The sequence below is a fragment of the Octopus sinensis genome, linkage group LG14 (assembly GCF_006345805.1).
Source record: "Octopus sinensis linkage group LG14, ASM634580v1, whole genome shotgun sequence".
Classification (NCBI taxonomy): domain Eukaryota; kingdom Metazoa; phylum Mollusca; class Cephalopoda; order Octopoda; family Octopodidae; genus Octopus; species Octopus sinensis.
In genome coordinates, this window is record NC_043010.1 from 20,292,556 (window position 1) to 20,316,600 (window position 24,045).

Consider the following 24,045-nt stretch of genomic DNA (forward strand, 5'->3'; position numbering starts at 1 on the left):
ACTTTTTTTCTATATGCTTGTCTTAATGAAATATTGCTTCATCTTCTGTGATTTTGTGCATCCGTATTCTATGTATAAGAAAAAGCATTATGTTTCTTTATATATGATTAAATGTTTGAGATGTGATATGTTAGGTGGATGACCTAAATTTATTGTTTGTTCTACAACCAAAGTTTGTTAAACTCGTCTCATTTACTTGAGCACTTCTGTTGCAATCCTATTAACCCTCTTGTTCCTAATAAGAAACAATCACTATTATTATTAACCCATGCTAGCATGGAAAACGGACGCTAAACGATGATGATGATGATGATGATACACACTCATAGAGGAATTTTTTAAAATTTTAGTTAGGAATTTTGGATTGGTCCTAGTGATGTAGAACCAGCCCACTCAAAAGTACCTTGGATTGTAGGGCGACATGCCATGCTTGAGGAGACTATTGTGTCAAGTACATCAACATCAAAATCAAATCAATATGGAAATTGTAGTTGTGATATCCATGCTGGTAGTGCGTAAAAAGCACTATCTGAACGTGGCCAATGCCAGTTCCACTTTGACTGGCACCATAAAAAAGCACCATCCAATCATGATCGATGAAAGCTCTTTTGGCCCCTATGCTGGTGGCATGTAAAAAGCACCAATTGCACTCTCAGAGTGGTTGGCGTCAGGAAGGGCAACCAGCTGTAGAAACACTGCTAGGTCAGATTGGGGCCTGGTGCAAACTCCTGGCTTCCCAGACCCCAGTCGAACTGTCCAACCTATGCCAGCATGGAAAACGGCCGTTAAACAATGATGATGATGATGATGATGATTGTAATTTTTGTGAACTACTTTATTGTAAAATTCCTAGAGAGTTCTGTTTATCCTAATGAGGGGGGCATTGTGGGGGTCATTGCTGAGATGTGCTTTGACTTGTAATCAGACTCTGGTTATGAATTCCTGAAATGGCCATAGATGCAGATGACAAGTATGGAAGCGTGGAGTTATATTGAGTCAATTTCTTTATTAACCATGAGGTTGAGAAAAAGTGGGGATGATACGAGGACAAACAAAACAAACATTAGGGTCAGGATATCAAATGAGATGAAACGTATGAATAAACAAACAATTAAAATAGATACAATTAAACGAGAATGAGTGATTAACAAAAAATGAAGGAGGACGTGGTTGACCCCACAAACCACATAGTCACACAGAAGACTTTGCTTTCTCCTTCTTTTGTTCTCGTTTAGACAGGTTCTTCCACTTGCAACATACTTGCTACAAACTTCCATCTTTTATGAAATGCGACAGGCATTTCTTCTCCAACCTTATTTTCCATTTCATGTGGAAAACGAAAAAGTCGATTAGCTCGAGACTGGAGATTTTGATGTTTGTTCTCTAATCAATGATTTTTGTCTCTGACTCAATTTCACTTAAGCACTTCTTTTTTGCAGTCCTAGATATATTTTTTTGTTTCCATAAAAAGAAATGAAAATTATTTCTTGTCATATACATATATAATAAACAGAATGAGATAAGATCATTTATAAAGAGAAGGTCTGTATTTTGTATCTTCTCTACAATAATTATTACTTAAACATTTTCTCGCACCCTCTCTGATGAAGGGATATATAAAATATCCCAGAAACAGCTGTAAGACCTTCCCTTTATAAATGATCTGAAAACTATTCACAGCCTTGGATTTTTTAATCTCATTCTGTTAATTATTATATATATGCATGTTAATACATGATCCACATTGGACTCCTCATTCGTATCATTATTGAACCTAGAGTTTAACCATGGTCTGTCCATAGCTCTTACTCAGAGTTACCTGACACCTTAGGGTCATCTTGACTCCAACATCTCTCATACTCTATACATACGAGGGTGAGTCAATAAGTAATACCATTTTGTTTAGGAAAGGTATAATTGATGTATCATACATCAAAATGAAGCTGGTCCTCTGTAGATCACATCCCTACTTCTCCACATAGTCACTGTTTCTCTCAATAGTACTCATGGGGCGGTTGGCGTTAGGAAGGGCATCCAGCTGTAGAAACACTGCCAGATCAGACTGGAGTCTGGTGCAGCCTCCTGGCTTCCCAGACCCCAGTCGAATCATCCAACCCATGCTAGCATGGAAAATGGACGTTAAACGATGATAATTATATATATATACATATATATAATAGATATGCTTGAGAAGACTTGTTGAGTCGTTAAAACTGATATCGTAGCTGTGGCCAGTGACCCCTGACTGGCTCCCATGCCAGTGGTACCATCTGAATGTGGCCGATGCCAGTATCCTCTGATTGGATCCCGTGCCGGTGGCATGTAAAAAGCATCATTTGAATGTGGCCGATGCCAGTGCCCCATGACTGGCTCCTGTGCTGGTGGCACGTGAAAAGCACCCACTACACTCTCAGAGTGGTTGGCATTAGGAAGGGCAACTAGTTGTAGAAACATAGCCAGATCAGATTGGAACCTGGTGCAGCCACTGGCTCTTCAGACCTCAGTCAAACCGTCCAACTCATGCCAGCATGGAAAATGGACGTTAAACTATGATGGTGATGATGATAAATATGTGTGTGTACACAGAAATTAAACAGAGAAAGAAAAAAGATAGATAGATAGATAGATAGATAGATAGAGGGAGAGAGAGAGAGAGAGAGAGAGAGAGAGAGAGAGAGAGAGAGAGAGAGAGAGAGAGAGAGAGAGAGAGAGAGAGAGATTGAGATGTAAAGAGAGTGAATAAGCATAAAACAAACCTTGCTATGGATGGCGTTTAAATATGGTTTGTGACCACAGTTGCAGGTTAACAACCTCACTGCATCTGACTCAGCAAGACTCTGAAAATAGTTGAGGAATCTCTTTAATGGATTGCCCAATAAGGAAAATAAGAAGTGGCAATATACAAGGTGGGCCACAATTCATGACTCACTTATATTAGTTATATTTCTTTAATATTGCTTATTGTTATTGCATTGTTTAAATTTAATTATTTTATTTCTTAAGAAACACATATTAATAAATATTCTTTTCTACTCTAAGCACAAGGCCTGAAATTTTTTGGGAGAGGACCAGCTGATTAGATTGACCCTCAGTATGCAACTGATACTTAATTTATCGACCCCGAAAGGATGAAAGGCAAAGTTGACCTTGGTAGAATTTGAACTCAGAACGTAAAGACAGATGAAATACCGCTAAGCATTTCACCTTGAGTGCTAACGTTTCTGCCAGCTCGCTGCCTTGCTTATTAAAAAATATTCTTTTCTACTCTAGGCACAAAGCTTGAAATTTTTGGGGAGGTGTCAGTTGATTAGATTGACTCCAGTATGCAACTGGTACTTAATTTATTGACCCCAAAAGGATGAAAGGCAAAGTCGACATCGGAGGAATTTGAACTCAGAACGTAGCGGTAGATGAAATACCGCTAAGCATTTCGCCTGGCATGCTAATGTTTCTGCCAGCTGGCTTCTTTGTATATTAATAAATATTAATATATTAATAATTATAGCTAACAAGTGAGTCATGAATTCTGGCCCACTCTGTGTGTGTTCATATGTGCACATGTGTACTCCCCTGCCGCCCACCTGTACAGGTATTCATTACATATATCCATTACTTTCAACAGTAGTGGGTAATTTGAGGTTGTGTTACCAAGCAGAGGTTACTGAACCTGGAATGCTGTTGGCTGGTTGTAGTAATATTCATCATGATGGCTTCGTGGTTAGGACACTTGGCTCTCAATTGTTCGGTCATGAGTTCAATTCCTAGTAGCACTTTGTGTCCTTGAGCAAGACACTTTATTTTATGGTGCCCCAGTCCACTCAGCTGGCAAGAATGGGTTGCATTTGTATTTCAAAAAGCCAGCCTCATCACATTCTGTGTCTCATTGAATCTTGCTGAAAACTACGTTAAAGGTATGTATGTCTTTGGAGTACTCAGCCACTTGCGTGTTGATTTCCCGAGCAGGCTGTTCAGTCGATTGGATCAACTGGAACACTCATTGTCGAAACCGGTGGAGTGCCAGTTTGATTGTTGTTGTTGTTTAGCCCAAGTCAGGTCTGGCATGGTAGATATATGATCGAAGACATTCCAGCAGTGACCATCACGTTTCAACAGATGAAATAAATCTGAGAGCAAGATATTTCCTGCAGAAACGAAGATCGTGTAGAACCTCCCTCATAACACTGAGTTCTGTTGTTCTCTTGCAAGCAGCGAGCCATGCACGATGAAGCAGAACTTTGAATATAGACATTCCGGCCATGACGGTTAAATCTATTATTCAAACACAGTATATCTGGGACTACATCACCCAATGTGTTCTAACAGGTTATTCTATCAAATGTAATGGCTATTTATGAAAATTACTTCTAATTTATCAGGTATTATATTGTAGCTTAAAGATTTCAATGATGTGATTGTTTATTGTTTATTTCTACAATGGCATTGTAGGGCAGGTATGAGATGCTAGATCTGGCTAATTTGAACAAAAACCAGGTAAAATATTTGGGCTGGATATATGTCCAGTTTAAATGCTAAAGAGTTAAAACAATAAAAGCTTGTGATTCGGGAGGTACTTAGTTGCTATTTCAAGCAAGTCAAGGAATTGAACAATGGCACAGAAGCTTCCCTTTGGTACATATCCCCTGCCACTCTTGTTCACTTGATAACTGTCTTTTGACGTTGGAAGATGGAGAAAACCATTGTTTCCAGGAGATTCAAGGAATTATGGAAGGTATAAGAAAGTTCGATGACATCTTGGGAAAGATGCTCTGAGTCTGGCAGTACTCAAGACTTAATACTCTTCAAATGGAATAATGTTTGTCTTCGATGTGGATTGGTTCCATTGATAATGGTTTATTTGTTTCTTCTTTTCCATTCACTGATAAATGATATGGAGAAAATTGTAGACAGGCAAACAGCGATATGTGTGTGTATGTGTATAATAATGTCTTCCTATATCATGTGATGTGTGTGTGTGAATATGTGTGTGCATGTGTGTGTTTGTGTGTATGTGTGTAAATACGAATATACACATTTGAGTTACGAATGTTTTTGAAATGTCATGAGAAAACTTAGTTTCTCAAGATAAATACTTGGAATTTTGGTTTCTCTCTGTGAGAATTTCTTGTTTTCATTGTAAACTTTCAGTAAAATTCCGTATATTTGAAATATTGCTGTGAAGAATAATTATTTCAAAATACTTTCTTCATGGCATGCCTCATGAAGTGTTGGCATTCAGTGATAGTGTGCCATTTGCAGAGATTCCTCACTGTTATGCTGCGTTCACTATTTGTAAGGAACAGTTCTTGCTCAGTTTGTCTCTTTGACAGCTCCACCATCTTGGGTCAAGTGAAGACCAAGGTTGGGCATTTGGAATCTTGGGTGTCTGTCACTCACAGGTCTCAATCAGTTGAGCAAAGCAGATGGGGCTACATCAACCTTTGCATGCTACCAAGAGTCAATGGTAGACCAGAAGAATTTGAACCCAGGGCCTAGGGACAACTTTTAGAAATCATGGGGTTTGTAGTGCCATGTTGAAGGCAGTGAAGGGCATTACCATATGAAGTAAATTCAACAGACATGCCATCAAGAATGTGCTGAAATGGTGCACATCCTTTCTTGATGACCCCATAAACCTGCTAATATTTGGCATTCAACAAGTTCTGTCTGACCCATAAAAGTGTGGGAAAGTGGGCATTAAAGCGATTATATTCTAGTATGTTATAGACAGCCAAATGAACTGTGAAAATATAGACTGAAGTCCTTTACACAGAAGCATAATAATCAGGGAGTTTAATACCCTTTATTCACTCAACCATATTTATTCTGCAGATCCTTTTTTTTTTTTTGAGTGGTAGAACCCTTTCCATGGTTCAATAGCACCTTGCCCTTCGGAGTCTTTAGTGGAATATTATTTGGTGCAAGAATCCATTCCAGACTTCCAGTCTGAAGATAATTGATGAGATTATCTTCCCTCTCCCCACTCTCTCCTTCCATTCCTTCCAGCCATCTAAAGCAATGGTTCTCAACCGTGGCCCCCAGGGATGCATGTAGCCCTCAAGCATCCTTCTAGTGAACCCTGACAATCTTCTTTAATTGGCTTGTGTTTTACTTTTTTTTGGTGAGGCCCCTTAAAAAACCCAGTTTTTTGGATCTGACCCAGATACGAAAAAAAGGTTGAGAACGACTGATTTAAACCCTTCCCTGTCAAACTAATCCATAAGACAAAACCCAAGTGCAAAACTATTGAAAGGTTTCAGGCTATATTGATGAGAGATTCCCAAGAGTAAGAGAAATATCTGAAGAATGGAAACCAACTTACCAGAGCTAACTGTGCACTGGCATCAGAGAAATTCCACATTGTGTTGTAGGCGTAATAAGTGGGGAACCAGATTTCATCGTTTTTAAAGATTCCGATTGTATTTAAAACTTTGAGCATCTTCATAGAAACAACTGGCAGAAGAACAAGCAAAAAAGGAAAGAGAATATTTAGTTTTACATGTCAACGACTGATTTTTAGTGTGTTAATCTGAATTAAACAAACGGCCAATAAATTATTTTTATTGAAATTTAGATTAGAAATTACTAAATCAAAAAGATTCAGTGTTTCTGTTTTTAAGTCTTTGGCATTCATGTTACTCAGTCAATGTAATGTTTTTTAATTAACATTGTTTTTAATTAGTCACACATTATCATGTATCTGTGAGATTTTGATGATGACATTGTGGGGCATGTGCAGAGGCCAAATCTGACTGGTTTGACCATAAAACAATAGACTATTTGTGATGGATATGGCTAGTGTAAATGTTAAACAGTTAAATAGTATTAACATTTCCTCAAAAAGTGTTTTTACATTGAGTGAAATTTTTTAAACAGTTTGCAAAGATATATAGAAATGGTTGCAAGAAACAAGGGCATAAAAGAAGACAAATTTTGGATCAGTAACTCATAAGAAATTGAGATTTTGATTTTTTTGTAAAAAAACAACATTCAAGTGTGGTTGTTGCCAGTGCCGCTGGACTAGCTCCTTTGCAGGTAGCACATAAAAAACACCTTTTGAGCATGGCCATTGCCAGAACTGCCTGACTGGCCCTTGTGCTGGCGGCATGTAAAAGCACCCACTACACTCTTGAAGTGGTTGGTGTTAGGAAGGACATCCAGCTGTAGAAACATTGCCAGTCCTCAGTCAAACCGTCCAACCCATGCCAGCATGGAAAGCAGACATTAATTGACAATGATGATGACTAAGTGGTTGAAATGTGCAACTTTTAGCATCAGACAATCACGGCACTCTGTCGGCTACGACAACAAGGGTTCCAGTTGATCTGATCAGCGGAACAGCCTGCTCATGAAATTTATGTGTAAGTGGCTGAGCACTCCACAGACATGTGTATCCTTAACGTAGTTCTCGGGGAGATTCAGTGTGACACAGAGTGTGACAAGGCTGGCCCTTTGAAATACAGATGCAATAGAAACAGAAAGAGTGAGAGAAAGTTGTGGTGAAAGAGTACAGCAGGGTTCACCACCATCCCCTGCCGGAGCCTCCTGGAGCTTTAGGTGTTTTCGCTCAATAAACACTCACAACGCCCAGTCGGGGAATTGAAACCACGATCCTATGACTGTGAGTCCACTGCCCTAACCACTGGGCCATTGCACTTCCACATCAGACAATAATAGAATCAAAGCAAAAGTAAACAATATTCACAGGTGTAGGATTAAAAATGATCCTCAAGGCAGACAGTATAATTGTAGAAGTACCAACCCTTTAGCATTCAAATGGAAGGCTTATTTATTTAAACTGTTTTGAATTAATCATGCATTATCTTGTAGCTTCAAGATTTTGATGATGTGACTGTTTATTTTTATAATGATAATGTGGGGTATGTGTAAAAGGTGGGATCTGGTCAGTTTGAACATAAAACAGGTGGGATACTTGGATATTTGGACCCTGGATATGGTTACTTTAAATGCTAAAAGGATGTGTGTGTGTAACCCTTTAGCATTCAGGTTACTCTGTCAAATGGAATGCTTATTTATTCAAACTCTTATGAATTAATCATGCATCATCTCACAGCTTCAAAATTTTGATGATGTGATTGCTTACTTTTAGAATGACATTGTAAGGTAGGAGTGAGAGGTTGGATCTGGTCAGTTTTAATGTAAAGCAGAATATTTTAGCTGGATGTGGCTGGTTTAAACGCTAAAGGGTTAATATAGCAATGAAGCTGTGCTGCTAGATTTTATTTAAAGGTGTTATCAGAAAGAAGGAGTTACATCCACGACTTTCACTGACCCTTGGACATTGGTGACCTTGATAAATTACAGTAAGTTAATGATCATAGGAAAAAAACATGGACAGAGAAGGTATTTCAGGGAATTGACACTTTGGTGAGGAACTGTTTGGGTTTTAGATAAGCAATAAAAAAAGGGGACAGATGTAAAATTATATGCTGAACTGTTGAAGTTGTTAAACCTGATATACAAGGTCCAAAAGAGTGCTAATAAACTGATTTCAAATTTTGGCACGAGGCCAGCAATTTCAAGGGTGGGGCTAAGTTGATTACATCAAACCCCAGTGTTCAACTGGTACTAATTTTATTGACTTAAAGGATGGAGAGCAAAGTCGACCTTGGCGGAATTTTGAACTCAGAACGTAGCGGCAGACGAAATATCTATTTCTTTACTACCCACAAGGGGCTAAACACAGAGAGGACAAACAAGGACAGACATAGGTATTAAATTGATTACATCGACACCAGTGCGTAACTGGTACTTATTTAATCGACCCCGAAAGGATGAAGGATAAAGTCAACCTTGGCGGAATTTGAACTCAGTCTGTAGCTGCAAATGAAATACCGCTTAGCATTTTTCCCAGTGTGCTAATGGTTCTGCCAGCTTGCCGTTGTATAGAGTGCTATTAAATTAAGAAGTCAGAATTAGCTGGAGGAGATCTCTGGCAGCAAAGAGTAAGAAAAATGGTAGTTGATGGACACATGCAGCAAAATGTCTCAAAAGCCTGCAATCTTGGTCAAACTAAACCAGCTGTGATTGATGATGTCTATCAAACAAAAAGGAAGAACAAAAGAATCCTAAGAATGAGTTTTTCATCAATTTAACAGTTTGTTCATGAATGAAATAATGGATTTTGTACATTGATGTAACCATCATCATCCAATGTTTGCTTTCCATGATGGTATGGGTTGATCAGTTTGATATGAGCTGGCTAGGCCAGGAGTTGTACCTGGTTCCATGGTTGTTAAAAATTCGGTTGAGAGGAACGAAAGGAAGAATTGACTTCTGAATATTATGAAAGAAAGTTAAATATGTTCAAAGAGTTCAGCAAGGAATCTTACTAAAAGATTGAAGTTTTGACAAATGCGACAAAAAGTAAGGCAACAGCCAAGTGTCCTCTTGTAGTTTCCTTATTAAAGAAATATTTTTGTGCTTGGAAAATAAAGAAGATATGTGAGTCATGAAATAACAGCTTTTTCTTTTTTTTTGTGAGAATGATTTACTAACCACATGGTTCCGGGTTCAGTCCCACTGCATAGCACCTTGGGCAAGTGTCTTCTACTATAGCCTCGGGCTGACCAAAGCCTTGTGAGTGGATTTGGTAGATGGAAACTGAAAGAAGCCTGTTGTATATATGTGTGTGTGCGTGTGTTCATCCCCCCAACATCGCTTCACAACCAATGCTGGTATGTTTACACCCCTGTCACTTAGCGGTTTGGCAAAAGAGACTGATAAAATAAGTACTAGGCTTACAAAGAATAAGTCCTAGGGTTGATTTGTTCGACTAAAAAGCAGTGCTCCAGCATGGCCGCAGTCAAATGACTGAAACAAGTAAAAGAAAAGCATGAAACTGTGTTTGATGACAAAGGACAGTTTGTCCACATTTTGTTGGATTCCTGTCAGTGACTGGCTTTATGAATGACCGGTCGGTAACTGCCCACAAAGCTGGAAAAAGCTTGTTGCTATTGACCACAGTTGGCTTCAGACCAGCAAAGATACTAATTTTGGTGGGGTGGGCTGGGGTGAGGTGTGTGTGTGTGTGTGTGTGTATGGGAAATGCTTGCATGTAACTGTTGGCTGATGTCACCCAGAAGAATATTGTTTTGTGCAGCATTTACACACACATGTAAAAGAATGGCCAGAGTCTAATGACTGAAGCAAATAAAAGATAAAAAATAAATGATAAAAATAAAAGATAAAAAATAAAATATAAAAAATAAGATAAAAAATAAAAAAAGATAAAAATTAAGATAAAAAATAGAAATAAAAGATAAAAATAAAAGATGAAAAATAAAAAATAAAAAATAAAAAATAAACGATAAAAATAAAAGATAAAAATAAAAGACAAAAAATACAAGATAAAAATACAAGATAAAAAATTAAAGATAAAAATAAAAGATAAAAAAATAAAAGATAAAGGATGTTTTCTGATTAACTGGGATTGATAAAGTAATTTTTATATAAATAATGTAATCCCTAAATGGTATGAACCCCACCCCAAGGGCTGCACATTCACACTCAATACACAAACATACTATGTATACACTATAGACATGTTTATTATTGGCTGTAATAATGGGATTGATGTCACAGATTGTGAAACATTGGACAAAGAGGAGCCTGTGGCACATTGGACAAAGATGAGCCTGTGGCACATTGGACAAAGAGGACCCTGTGGAAGCTTGTCATATATCACTAATTTACTCAAACAACTCAGGTTTCAACTTTGCCATTTATATCTTCAGGGGCAAGAAAGTTCAAAAAATATTAATTAAAGAGAGTGGGTAGATTTTATTTCATCTCTCCACCCATCCATCTAAGGCTAGAGCCCACAGTACCTTCTTCCATAGGGTCCTGTCAGAAGCCTTCATCATTATGCATTACTGTTTGGGTTCCCAAGTGTGACCAACTAAAACTGAATATTATCCAATAGTCTCATTCCTGCCAACCAACAAGAAACCATTCCTACATTTCCAGCTGGTTGGCAGATTCTATCGTCGATCACAATTTGTGGCTTTGTGCTAATGTAATTCCTGCATGTACCATAATTCTCCTGTGAATTAATATCATCAAAGCTGTTCCCTTGACTGAACCCAAGAAACTAAAAGCATTTTAGCTTTTTCCAAATTCTGACATTATCTGTTATCTGTTAATCCTGGTTGAAGTGTTGTGTTTTTTTTTCCTTTGTTGTTCACAGGAAGTGGGGTTTGAACTCAAAACACACAGAACCAGAATAAGTACCACAAACCACACAGTCTAATGCTCTAACAATTTTGCCAATCCACTATCTCGGACTAGTTCCCCAAAAGATAAATGGCAAAGTTGACTTTGACAAGGATTTGAACTTTGAACTCACAGAACCAGAACAACTATCAAAAACCACTCTGCCTGATGCTCTAACAATTCTGGCAATTCTCTCCTCTGGGTGGTACTTTATTTTTTGACCCTGAAAGAATGAAAGGTAAAGTTGACCTTGGTGGGATTTGAACCCAAAGCAAAGAGAGTTGGAACAAATACCACAAAGAGCATTCTATCCACCTTTCTGACAACTCCCTATTGACTGCCTTGTTTGAGTGGACAACTCTGACCTAAACGCTTGATGCTTTCTTCCTGCACGACAATACAATACAAGACGATGCCTCCATTGTCTGCTTCTACAATTTGTCTCTTTGTATTGTTCTGGTTATATTCTTCTTTTTATGGTTTCTGAAACATTCCATTCATTTCCTGTGGTGACAATGGTTGGCTGGATGGTTCCATGTTCAGTCCCACTATGTTGAACCTTGAACAAGTGTCTTCTACTATTACTTTGGGCCAGTAAGTGGATTTGATAGACAGAAACTGAAAGAATATTTATAGTTTGGAGTCTTCTGTCTGTTTGCAGGACACCAGCCATGCATTCTTTTGAAAAATTAAAAGTTTCAGCCCAAAGCTTGAGACCATACTCTCACCCAGTTCCCAATACACCCCCAGCAGCCCCCCCCCCCACCATCTATATAGGTTTTGAGCTGTGCCTGACCTCTGTAAACACAAAGATTATAAACAAACGCATGTGTTAATGCATCTCCCCCTTTCCTCTTTCTTTTTATACACATACATACATGCATACATGCATGCATGTATACATACATACATACATACATGCATACATGCATGCATGTATACATACATACATACATGCATGCATACATGCATGCATGTATACATACATACATACATACATACATACATACATACATACATGCATACATACATGCATGCATGTATACATACATACACACATACATACATACATACATACATACATACATACATACATTCATACATACATACATACAATACATACATACATACATACATTCATACATACATACATCATAGAGCTACCTTGCAGATATAAATATCTCATTGAAAATCAAAGAAAAAGAGGATATCTATGGACAACTGCTTCGAAACCTCCAGCTTCTATATTCAGACTATGAATTCATATTCATAGCAATAAGAATTGGAGCACTGGGTTTTGTTAGTAAATACTTAAAGGAGAATCTTGATAAACTGGGATTTTCAGAAAGAGAAACTGACCGGCTAATTCGTATAAGCGCAATCTGTGAGTGGAACAGTAAAAATATGCAAGTCTTTTCACAAGTTCCGAACGTGAATTTGTCTGTGTTAACTACATCCCAGAGATGGAGCCTCGTATCTTTGTTGGAAAGTGGTTCCCTCCTCAGTGGAACATTTACAATAATTAAAAAATAGAAGAGACATTCATACATATGAAGAAAATTGGTGGAACATTCTCATCCGAACTTCTATCAAGTGCAAACATAAGTGTGGTATGATCATTTGTGATAGGAAAGCCATGTAGACCCATAGAGGTTAGCTGCCCTTCAGGTGAGAACATTTCTTCCCAAATCATGAGATGGATAATATTTATGGACAACTGGAACCACTTCTCTTGGCATTCCTCCCACACTTCCTACATCATCCCTTACCACTTTATTCTCACTGAACATTGCTTTTGCCCAACACTTTCTCATATCTGCCACTGTGAGTCCTACCACCAATTTCGTTTTTGATTCCCTATATCCATCCCTACATGCCTCAGATCTCAATCTCTGCCATTCAAACCCCAATTCATATCCTCATCTTATTTTTAAAAAATCTGTTTATGTTTTTTTTTTTTTTACTGTTGCTCTCTTTCAGCCCCCTTACAGAGACTGGCTAACACACACTTTGCAAATTCAATCTGTAAGTGGAACAGTAAAGATATGCAAAACTTTTCTAAAGTTTAATGTGAAATAATTATTGCTGTTGTGTTCTAAATTCCAGTGATTGAACCAGCTCCTTCCTTATTGGAAGAGTTCCAACAAATAATGATCAAGTGTGAGGAAACACACACAGGTACATATACACCAATGGTTCCCAACTGGGGGTCCAGATGATTCTTCGGCGGGGGGTCCATATAAGATTTTGTTGTTAAAATTGATGTACAATAACTTGATTGTACTTCTAAGATACACAAAACATGCTGACAACTTTTTAAAAATATAATTCGTTACAATATTTAATTACGAAAACATAATGGGATCTTTTAAACATTGAATGGCTCTGGGGGTCCGATAAGTAAAATAAGGATAAAAAAGGGTGGGACATGGGTTGAAAATGGTTGAGAACTGTTTGTTTTCACACAAACACACACACACACACACAAACACACACTCATGTACAGATGTATATATACTCCTTAAATGGTTATTCATGCTCTGTATTGAATGCAACTGTGTATGCGTGTGTGTACACAGGTGTGTGTGTTTGTATGCATAGGTGTGTGTGTCTGTGTGCACAGGTGAGTGTGTGTGTATGCGTAGGTGTGTGTGTGTCTGTGTGCACATGTGTGTGTGTGTATAGGTGTGTGTGTGTATAGGTGTATGTGTGTATAGGTGTGTGTGTGTATAGGTGTGTGTGCATAGGTGTGTGTGTGCGTGTGTATGTGGACAGCTGTGTGTGTGTGTGCACAGGAGTGTGTATGTGCACAGCTATGTGTGTGTGTGTGCACAGGCGTGTGTATGTGCACAGCTGTGTGTGTGTGTGTGTGTGTTCACGCGAATGCATGCAATACTTTGTTTCTGGCAAGAGAGGAAGTTTAAAGGAGTCCTAACGACCTAACAATTATTTTTGGTGTGAGATATTTTCTGCCACATCATCACGATGCACAACTTAACCTTGGCACCAATTTATTTCTATGTCCAACCTTCAAAATGTACTATTAATGCTTAGCTCAAAACATCAGAATTTCTCTTAACAACACCCACCCCCTCATTCTGCGATCTATTGCTTAATCAGTCATTAGACTGCCTGACAGCTCATATTCATCCATCGGTCATTCACTAGTTGCCTGTTAATGACCAAATTCACGCCAATTTATTCTGTGTATTTTGTATATTTCTGAGATAAGGAATTTATATTATGTATACTGGTGGCCTCATTGTTGCTTTTACTACGTTTTGGCTTTCTTCTTGTGCCATGTCTTGGACTTAGATGTTGTATCAGAATTTTGAACCTAACCCTTTATTTGGTTCTTAGGGGTACATTGTTCTCATTCCAATCTCTGCATGTCATGACATTTTGTTTTTTTAACCCTAAGCCAAACCTTAAAAACGAAAGTACCCGGCTTAAAAAATAAGTACCGCGATCAATTTGTGTGACTAAATATTCCTCAAGGCAGTGCCCCAGCATGGCCGCAGTCTAATGATTGAAACAAGCAAAAGCTGAAAGATTGCATCATGAAACACAGAAAGTGGAATCAGAACATTGTAGCCCCATGAATCAGATAAATGGTCGGGTAGTTGAACATAAGACACCTGAAGAGGGCTGGAACAGACAACAGCCAAAACTTAGTGAAAGTAGCAATCAAGATGAGGGTAGTAGTCTAACTAATTCTAACTGTGTACATAAATGTATATATTGTATATATTTTGCAGATATTGTACCATATTTTCTGGCAGACAAGTATGACTGTGTGGTCAGAAGTTTGCTTCCCAACCACAAGGTTCTGGGTTCAGTTCCATTCTTTGGCACTTTGGCCAAGTGTATTTAACAATAGCCTTGGGCTGACCAAAGCTTTGTAAGTGGATTTGGTAGATGGCAACTGAAACAAGCCTGTCACTTATATATATATGTATATACGTATATATATATTTCTTCATTGCCCACAAGGGGCTAAACATAGAGGGGACAAACAAGGACAGACAAAGAGATTAAGTCGATTACATCGACCCCAGTGTGTAGCTGGTACTTTATTTATCGACTCCGAAAGAATGAAAGGCAAAGTCGACCTTGGCGGAATTTGAACTCGGCAGACGAAATGTAACGGCAGACGAAATACCGCTAAGCATTTCGCCTGGCATGCTAACATTTCTGCCAGCTTGCTGCCTTAATATATGTATGTGTGTGTGTGTGTGTGTGAGTTTGTCCCCCACCAGTGCTTGACAACTGGTGCTGGTGTGTCTATGAACCTGTAACATAGTGGTTCAGCAAAAGAGATCGATTGAATAAGTACCCGGCTTAAAAAATAACAAGTACCGGGATCAATTCGTGTGACTAAATATTCCTCAAAGTAGTGCCCCAGCATGGCCGCAGTCTAACGATTGAAACAAGTAAAAGATGAAAGATTGCGTCATATTTTCTGGAATACAAGTAGAGTTTTTCAAACCAAAATTTTCAGCTGAAAATGGTGGGATGACTTATGCTCCAAGACAACTTTGGAGGACCAAAAATTCTATGTGAAATACAGCAGGATCTGGAAGGATGTCGATGATATTTGAATGTTTACATTACTTCTTCACACTGTATACTACATCGACTTCTATACCAAAAAATACAGTATACATAGCATTTATTTTCTGTATATATATATATATATATATATATATATATATATATATATATTTATGTGTGTGTGTGTATATATATCAAAGGGAAATGGAAATTAATAGAAATTTTCATTTCCAGTGGCCTAGCGTGTAAAAGTTTAGTCCAAAGACTATGAATTAGTCATAAAATACAGTGTACATTTAAACACATAAGGAATCCAATCGTGGGATTCAACATACTAGGAAGAACAGCTAAGTTCTATAACCACAAAATTAGGGATAAAATTCGACAGGAACGAAATGAAAATAAAAACATTTCATGGTAAAATGTTTTTATTTTTTCATTTCTTTCTTGTCGAATTTTATCCCTAATTTTGTGGTTATAGAACCTAGCTGTTCTTTCTAGCGTGTTGAATCCCATGAGTGGATTCCTTATGTGCTTAAATGTACACTGTATATATATATATATATATATATATATATATATATATATATATATATATATATATATATATATATATATATGTTGTATATACAGGGTGTTCAAAAAGTCTCTCTGCAGTGAAATTTTTGAAGACACCATCAGCACTGAGAGATATTGCTCAAATATCGTCTCTCCATTTGTGGGCCAACTCACTGAAAGTGAAAGTAATAACGCATACTTTCAGCGCGATGAAGCTACAGCACATACTTTGCGTTACTTTGAGAGTTTTTCGGTGAACGGATTATTTTGAAGGGACTTTGGCCACTAAGATCACCTAATTTAACACCACCAGACTTTTTTTTTCTGGGGAGCAAGTAAAGGATCAGTGTACAAGAATCGCCTTAAAACCATTAAGGAGTCAAAAGATGCAATCATAACCTTCACATGGTCCATACTGTGTCAGAATCTCAAAGAGATGTATTTCAAAACACGTGTAGAAGAGTCAACTTATGTATTGAAAAGGAAGGACGACACTTTCAACACCTCTTATAAAGTTTTTTTAAAGTCTTGTAAAGTCTAATATATTCTTTTGTAGTATTATACCATCTTCATCCTCCTCCTCCTCCTGATCATCATCATCGTTTAACGTCCGTTTTCCATGCTAGCATGGGTTGGATGGTTCGACCGGTGTCTGGGAAGCCAGGAGGCTGCACCGGGCTCCAGTCTGATCTGGCAGTGTTTCTACAGCTGGATGCCCTTCCTAACACCAACCACTCCGTGAGTGTAATGGGTGCTTTTTACGTGCCACCGGCATAGGTGCCAGGGGAGGCTGGCAGTGGCCATGATTGGTTGGTGCTTTTTATGTGCCACCAGCACAGGTATCACAACTACAATTACCATTTGATATTTATTTTGATGTTGATGTACTTGACTTAATAGGTCTCCTCAAGCACAGGAGGTCGTTCTGCAATCCAAAGTACTTTGGATGGGCTGGGGCTATGCGAAACTGGTGCAGGAAACAGCCATGAACTTACATTATTTGTTGGGTCTTTGCAGTCACAGCATATCTCCAGAGATCTCGGTCTTTCGTTATTGCCTCTGTGAGGCCCAAAGTTCGAAGGTGAAGCTTGACTACCTCTTCCCATGTCTTCTTGGGTCTACCTCTCCCCCTGGGTACTGTTTGGGAGTAGCACTTCTTCACACATCTCTTCTCATCCATCCAAAGTACATGACCATACCAGCGCAAACCACATCCTCTTGCACACCACATCCGATGTTTCTTATGTCCAGCATTTCTCTCAGGGTGCTTACACTCTGTCGTGAGTGCACACTAACATTACACATCTAGTGGATCATGTTAGCTTCATTTCTTTCAAGCCTATGCATGTCTTCTGCAATCACAGCCCATGCTTCACTACCGTGAAGCATGGCAGTTCGCACACATGCATCATACAATCTACCTTTCACTCTGAGTGAGAGACCCTTTGTCACCAGCAGGGGTAAAAGCTTTCGAAACTTTGCCCAGGCTATTCGCATTCTAGTGGTACTTGGTCATAGATATTTATTTTGCAATAAAATACTTACTGAAGGGAGACTTTTTGGACACCCTGTATTATAAGGTGGCAAGCTGGCAGAATTGTTAGTACGCCAGACGAAATGCTTAGCGGTATTTCACCTGTTGCAATGTTGTGAGTTCAAATTCTGCCGAGGTTGATTTTACCTTTCATCCTTTTGGAGTCGATAAATTAAGTACCAGTAAAACACTGGGGCCGATGTAATCGATTACCCCCTCCCCCAAATTTCAGGCCTTGTGCCTATAAGTAGAAAGTATATATTATATATACTGTCTGTATTGCATATATTTTGTTCAAAAATTTCAATCAACTGATCTCATGGAAGTTATCTCCCTTGCTGGCTAGTTTTAGATATCAACTCTCGCTTCCATCAGAGTAAGTTTGCTAATTACTTAGATTATCTCAGGTGATCAAAGTTTTTTTCAACTCCTTTTCTATGTGGAGCTAAAACTGTTGACCTTAATTTTGTTGTTTTACAATCGTCTCTCTGTTTCAGTCATTGGATTGTGGCCATGCTGGGGCACCACCTTGAAAAATTTTTTAGTTGCATGAATCGATCCCAGTACTTATTCTCTCTTTTTGCTGAACTGCTAAGTTATGGGAATGTAAACAAACCAATACCAGTTGTTAAGTGGTGTGGTGGGACAAACAAAGACACAAAGACATGCACACACACACACACATATATGCATACATGTGTGTGCGTGTGTGTGTACGTATGTGTGTATATATATGATGGGCTTTTTTCAGTTTCTGTCTACCAAATCCACTTACAAGGCTTTGACTGGCCAAAAGTTATAGCAGAAGACACTTGTCCAAGGTGCCACATAATATGACTGAACCTAGAGACATGAGTTTGCGAAGCAAACTTCTTATCACACAGCCATGCCTATGCCTACAATGATAAATGTAACAATATCTAATAGAGTACAAACCACTTACATTAGAGTACCAAAGTATAGTCAGACACCCTTCCTGTTGCCAACCTCCACCTATTTCCAAGCAAGTAACATGTAACCCCATGGGTAGACATGATTTTCATGGAAGACTGGAAATGAACAAACTCATGTGTGGATGATAGGGAGTCATTGCATGATGTCAAGACACACACACACACACATCCTCGAAGCCCTTTTTCTGTCTACTTTGTGTCTGCTTGCCTTCCACTAGTTTGCTGTAAAACAGTCTCTTGGGGAGTCGCGCATCAGGCATTCAGATAAGGTGGCCTGCCCACCTGATTTGCACTCACCTGAACAGTGTGTAAATGTTTGGCAGATCATCTCGAGGGAGGACCTCCATATCTGGGACCTTGTCTTGCCAGGTGATTTTCAGCAGCTTTCTCAAGCCTTTTAGCCTTCTGATGTGGTATCTGTAAACCATGCACACACATTCATACACAAACACACGTGATGAGCTTCTTTCAGTTTCCATCCATCAAATTTCTTCACCAGACTTTCCATACTATTAAATATCTTAGTTTCATTTTATCATTTATGTTTTATATTTTATTTTATTATTTTATTTTATTATTTATGTTTATTATATTTTTCATAGTGATTATACAGCATAATCTCATTTAATCCTTATGCGACTGTGATTTACTCTTGATCAAATTTATTTTTGCTGACTCTGTTTTAAATGTCATTGTACTCCAGCCGAAAGATATTTGTGATTCCAAGCAAACATTTGCTTTTAACCCTTTGAATGTGGAAAGTGGATACATCCACTCAAAATTTTATAACCATTTGCTGCGGAAAGCAGTTTTATTCCACAGCTTCAAAAAATCCTTTGCTGCGAGAAGCAGAGAGACTCCCTGTGGCCCTTTTTATAAAAGACAATTGTTTTCAGATTTTCTTAATTTCTTTTCACATATTTCATCAATTATCTCTTTATAGAGATAGATAGATAGTTAGATAGAAATAGATAGATAGATAGATAGATAGATAGATAGATAGATAGATAGATAGATAGAGAGAGAGAGAGAGAGAGAGAGAGAGAGAGAGAGAGAGAGAGAGAGAGAGAGAGAGAGAATTGAATACATTTAGTGGAGGATATGAAAACCGTATCCAGAGGAGGTACAGAAAACTTGAGAGACATTTTATTTTCAACATTTTTACAGGAAGTAAAAGAAAGAAAAACAAACATTAAAAGTATAAAAGAACAAATAATTAAAGAACCTCCCCCCCCCCAACAATCTCACTAAGGAAACAGAAAAAGAAACAAAAAATGGTATGGAATTACACAGCCAGCAACAGATGGTGGTGGTTGAGAGTTTCAGGTTGCACAGCCCAGAACAAATGGCAGGGTCAGCTGCACCTCATGGACATGATAGCAAAGGCATGTCAGTGACACTTATTGCAACAGCTGCTCCACCTTGTGGTGAGTCATTTCTCAAATGTTTTGCAGAAGCCAAAAAATATCAATACTATTTGTAGGTGAATAATTAACATCGTTACAGGAGTGACCATGAAATTTAATTACGCAGCCAAAGGATAAATGTTATGAAGGCAGTTTGGTTTCTCTTGAGGTTTTCTCTCTCAATCCTTGCCACTAACGAGACCCTAAACTGCTATGATTAGCGTATAAAACGGAGAAGAAGAAACAACAATGAGAATAAGCAGAGAAGAAATGTTCAGTCACTCAGTGCGAAGTTTTATCTCGATAACCTCAAGGTTACTTATTAGGATTTTCGATCGAAAACAACTGGTGATTTATTTAACAATGGGGCTGTATTTCATAAGCTCTTGCTAACAATACAACCATAATTGAGTAAATATTCACATCTTCTTAAAATATTAGTTTGTGTGAACAAGGAGAATTTATTAATTAAGACCATTTAGAATATTAAAGCCCTTCTTTGCTGATATAACGATTGAAAGTGGGCTTATCAAGAGTTAATATTGATTGAGTTTGCTGTCATTGTTATCTTTCAAGATTGTAAACACTCCACGATGAATGAACGCAATGAGTTTGTGTGATTCTACGCAGAGAAATTCCAAAAGCTCTATTTGGCAAATCAGTGAATCGGAAACCTTAAGAGATTTTTTTCTTTTTGATAAAGAAATTTCTCGAGTCAGAAGTAAATTGAGATAATGCTGTTGGGGAAAAGTTTAGCATGCACAAAACAACAAACAACAAATACACAATATACAATGTGATACAAGAGATCTGGGCACATAGAATAACTAAGTTATATATAAGCATATATATATAAGTATATATTAAGTATATATATATATATATAGATATATATATATGTATGTATATATATATATATATATATAGTATGTATATATATATATGTATGTATATATATATATATGTATATATATATGTATATATATATATATAGTATATAATATGTATATATATATATATATATATATGTATATATATATATATATATATATATGTATATATATGTATATAGATATATATATATGTATATATATGTATATATATATGATATATATAGATATATGTATATATACATATATATATATATTATATATATATATATGTATATATACATATATATATATATATATATATGTATATACATATATTATATATATATATATGTATATATACATATATATATATATATTATATATATATATATATATATATACATATATAATATATATATATATATATATAGATATATATATATATAGATATATATATGTATATATACTATATATATATATATATATATATGTATATATACATATATATATATATATTATATGTATATATACATATATATATATATATATATATATATGTATATATACATTATATATATATATATTATATATGTATATATATGTATATATATATATATATATATATGTATATATATTATATATATATATATAGTATATATATGTATATATATATATATATATGTATATATATGTATATATATATATATATATATATGTATATATACATATATATATATATATATATATTATATGTATATATACATAATATATATATATATATATGTATATATACATATATATATATTATAATATATGTATATATAATATATATATATATATATATATATATATATATATATATATATGTATATATACATATATATATATATATATAATGTATATATACATATATTATATATATATATATATATGTATATATACATATATATATTATATATATATATATATGTATATATACATATATATATAGTATATAATATATATATTATATATACATAATTAATCAATATAGGGTGGCAAAAAATTTTGTAGAATTCTTTTGCCACCAGCGGCCTAGTGGGAAAAAATTAAATAGTCATAGACCATTTTTAAGTTCAACATCACAATCAAGGAACGGCCATAATAGGCCATTCACCCACTAGAAATAACAGCCAAAGCTTCAACCGCAAAATAACATTAATTCCGTAAACCAGGAGAAAATTAAAAAACATTTACCCTGTAATTTCTTATACGATGCACCGTTTCATCTACTGTTTAATGGTAAACTAACCTGATTAAATTAAATCAAGCCAATCTTCCATAGGCCCTTAGATTCGTCAGTAAGAAATAGCCAGAATTTTCTGGTTAATTCCGTAATGGAATCGGCGGCTTATATTTATTTGCTGCCGATAAATTTGGCGCGAGTGCGACGATTTGAAAATTTTAGGTCAGATATTGCCGAGGCAGGGACAGAAATGCCTCGTGAAAATATCTGTTCCGATCTGGCTATTTCTTACTGACGAATCTAAGGGCCTATGGAAGATTGGCTTGATTTAATTTAATCAGGTTAGTTTACCATTAAACAGTAGATGAAACGGTGCATCGTATAAGAAATTACACGGTAAATGTTTTTTAATTTTCTCCTGGTTTACGGAATTAATGTTATTTTGCGGTTGAAGCTTTGGCTGTTATTTCTAGTGGGTGAATGGCCTATTATGGCCGTTCCTTGATTGTGATATATATATATACATATATATATATGTATATATGTATATATCATCATCATCATCATCATCGTTTAGCGTCCGCTTTCCATGCTAGCATTGGTTGGACGGGTCAACTGGGGTCTGTGAAGCTGGAAGGCTTCGTCAGGCCCTGTCAGATCTGGCAGTGTTTCTACGGCTGGATGCCCTTCCTAATGCCAACCACTCCGCGAGTGTAGTGGGTGTTTTTTATGTGCCACCTGCACAGGTGCCAGACAGAGCTGGCAACTGGCCACGAACGGACGGTGCTTTTACGTGTCACCGGCACGGGGGCCAGCCGAGGCTGGCAACGGACGCGAACGGATGGTGCTTTTACGTGCCACCGACACGGTTGCCAGACAGAGCTGGCAAACGGCCACGTGCGGACGGTGCTTTTACGTGTCACCGGCACGGGGGCCAGCCGAGGCTGGCAACGGACATGAACGGATGGTGCTTTTACGTGCCACCGACACGGGGCCAGACAGAGCTAGCAAACGGCCACGAACGGACGGTGCTTTTACGTGCCACCGACACGGGGCCAGACAGAGCTGGCAAACGGCCACGAGCGGACGGTGCTTTTATGTGTCACCGGCACGGGGGCCAGCCGAGGCTGGCAACGGACACGAATAGATGGTGCTTTTACGTGTCACCGACATGGGGCCAGACAGAGCTGGCAAACGGCCACGAACGGACGGTGCTTTTACGTGTCACCGGCACGGGGCCAGGTGAGGCTGGCAACGAACACGAACGGATGGTGCTTTTACGTGCCACCGACAGGGGCCAGGCAGAGCTGGCAAACGGCCATGAGCGAATGGTGCTTTTACGTATCACCGGCACGGGTGCCAGATGAGGCTGACAGCGGACACGAACGGATGGGTCACTTAACCCCTGCTTTCTGATATATGATTTGATTTTGATTGTTCTCACTGGTCTTGCCGGGTCTTCTCACGCACAGCATACTTCCATAGGTCTCGGTCTCTGGTCATTTCCTTGGTGAGACCTAGAGTTCGAAGGTCGTGCTTCACCACCTCGACCCAGGTTTTCCTGGGTCTACCTCTTCCACAGGTCCCCTCAACTGCCAGGGTGTGGCACTTTTTCACACACCTATCTTCATCCATTCTCACCACATGACCATACCAGCGCAATCGTCTCTCTTGCACACAACATCTGATTCCTCTTAGGTCCAACTTTTCT

The 24,045-nt window shown here is 37.5% G+C and overlaps 1 protein-coding gene across 4 annotated transcripts in view; it reads right to left on the bottom strand.

Moving 5' to 3' along the window:
• LOC115218870 overlaps positions 1-24,045 on the bottom strand; it is a 410,980-nt gene that overhangs the window by 102,809 nt on the left and 284,126 nt on the right. For all 4 annotated transcript variants that reach the window (XM_029788839.2, XM_036508718.1, XM_029788838.2 and 1 more), the window contains 2 exons: positions 6,320-6,450; positions 2,757-2,837 (listed from right to left, as the gene is read on the bottom strand). In XM_029788839.2, the coding sequence (XP_029644699.1) occupies positions 2,757-2,837; positions 6,320-6,450 (212 nt within the window). The remainder of the gene's footprint in view (positions 1-2,756; positions 2,838-6,319; positions 6,451-24,045) is intronic.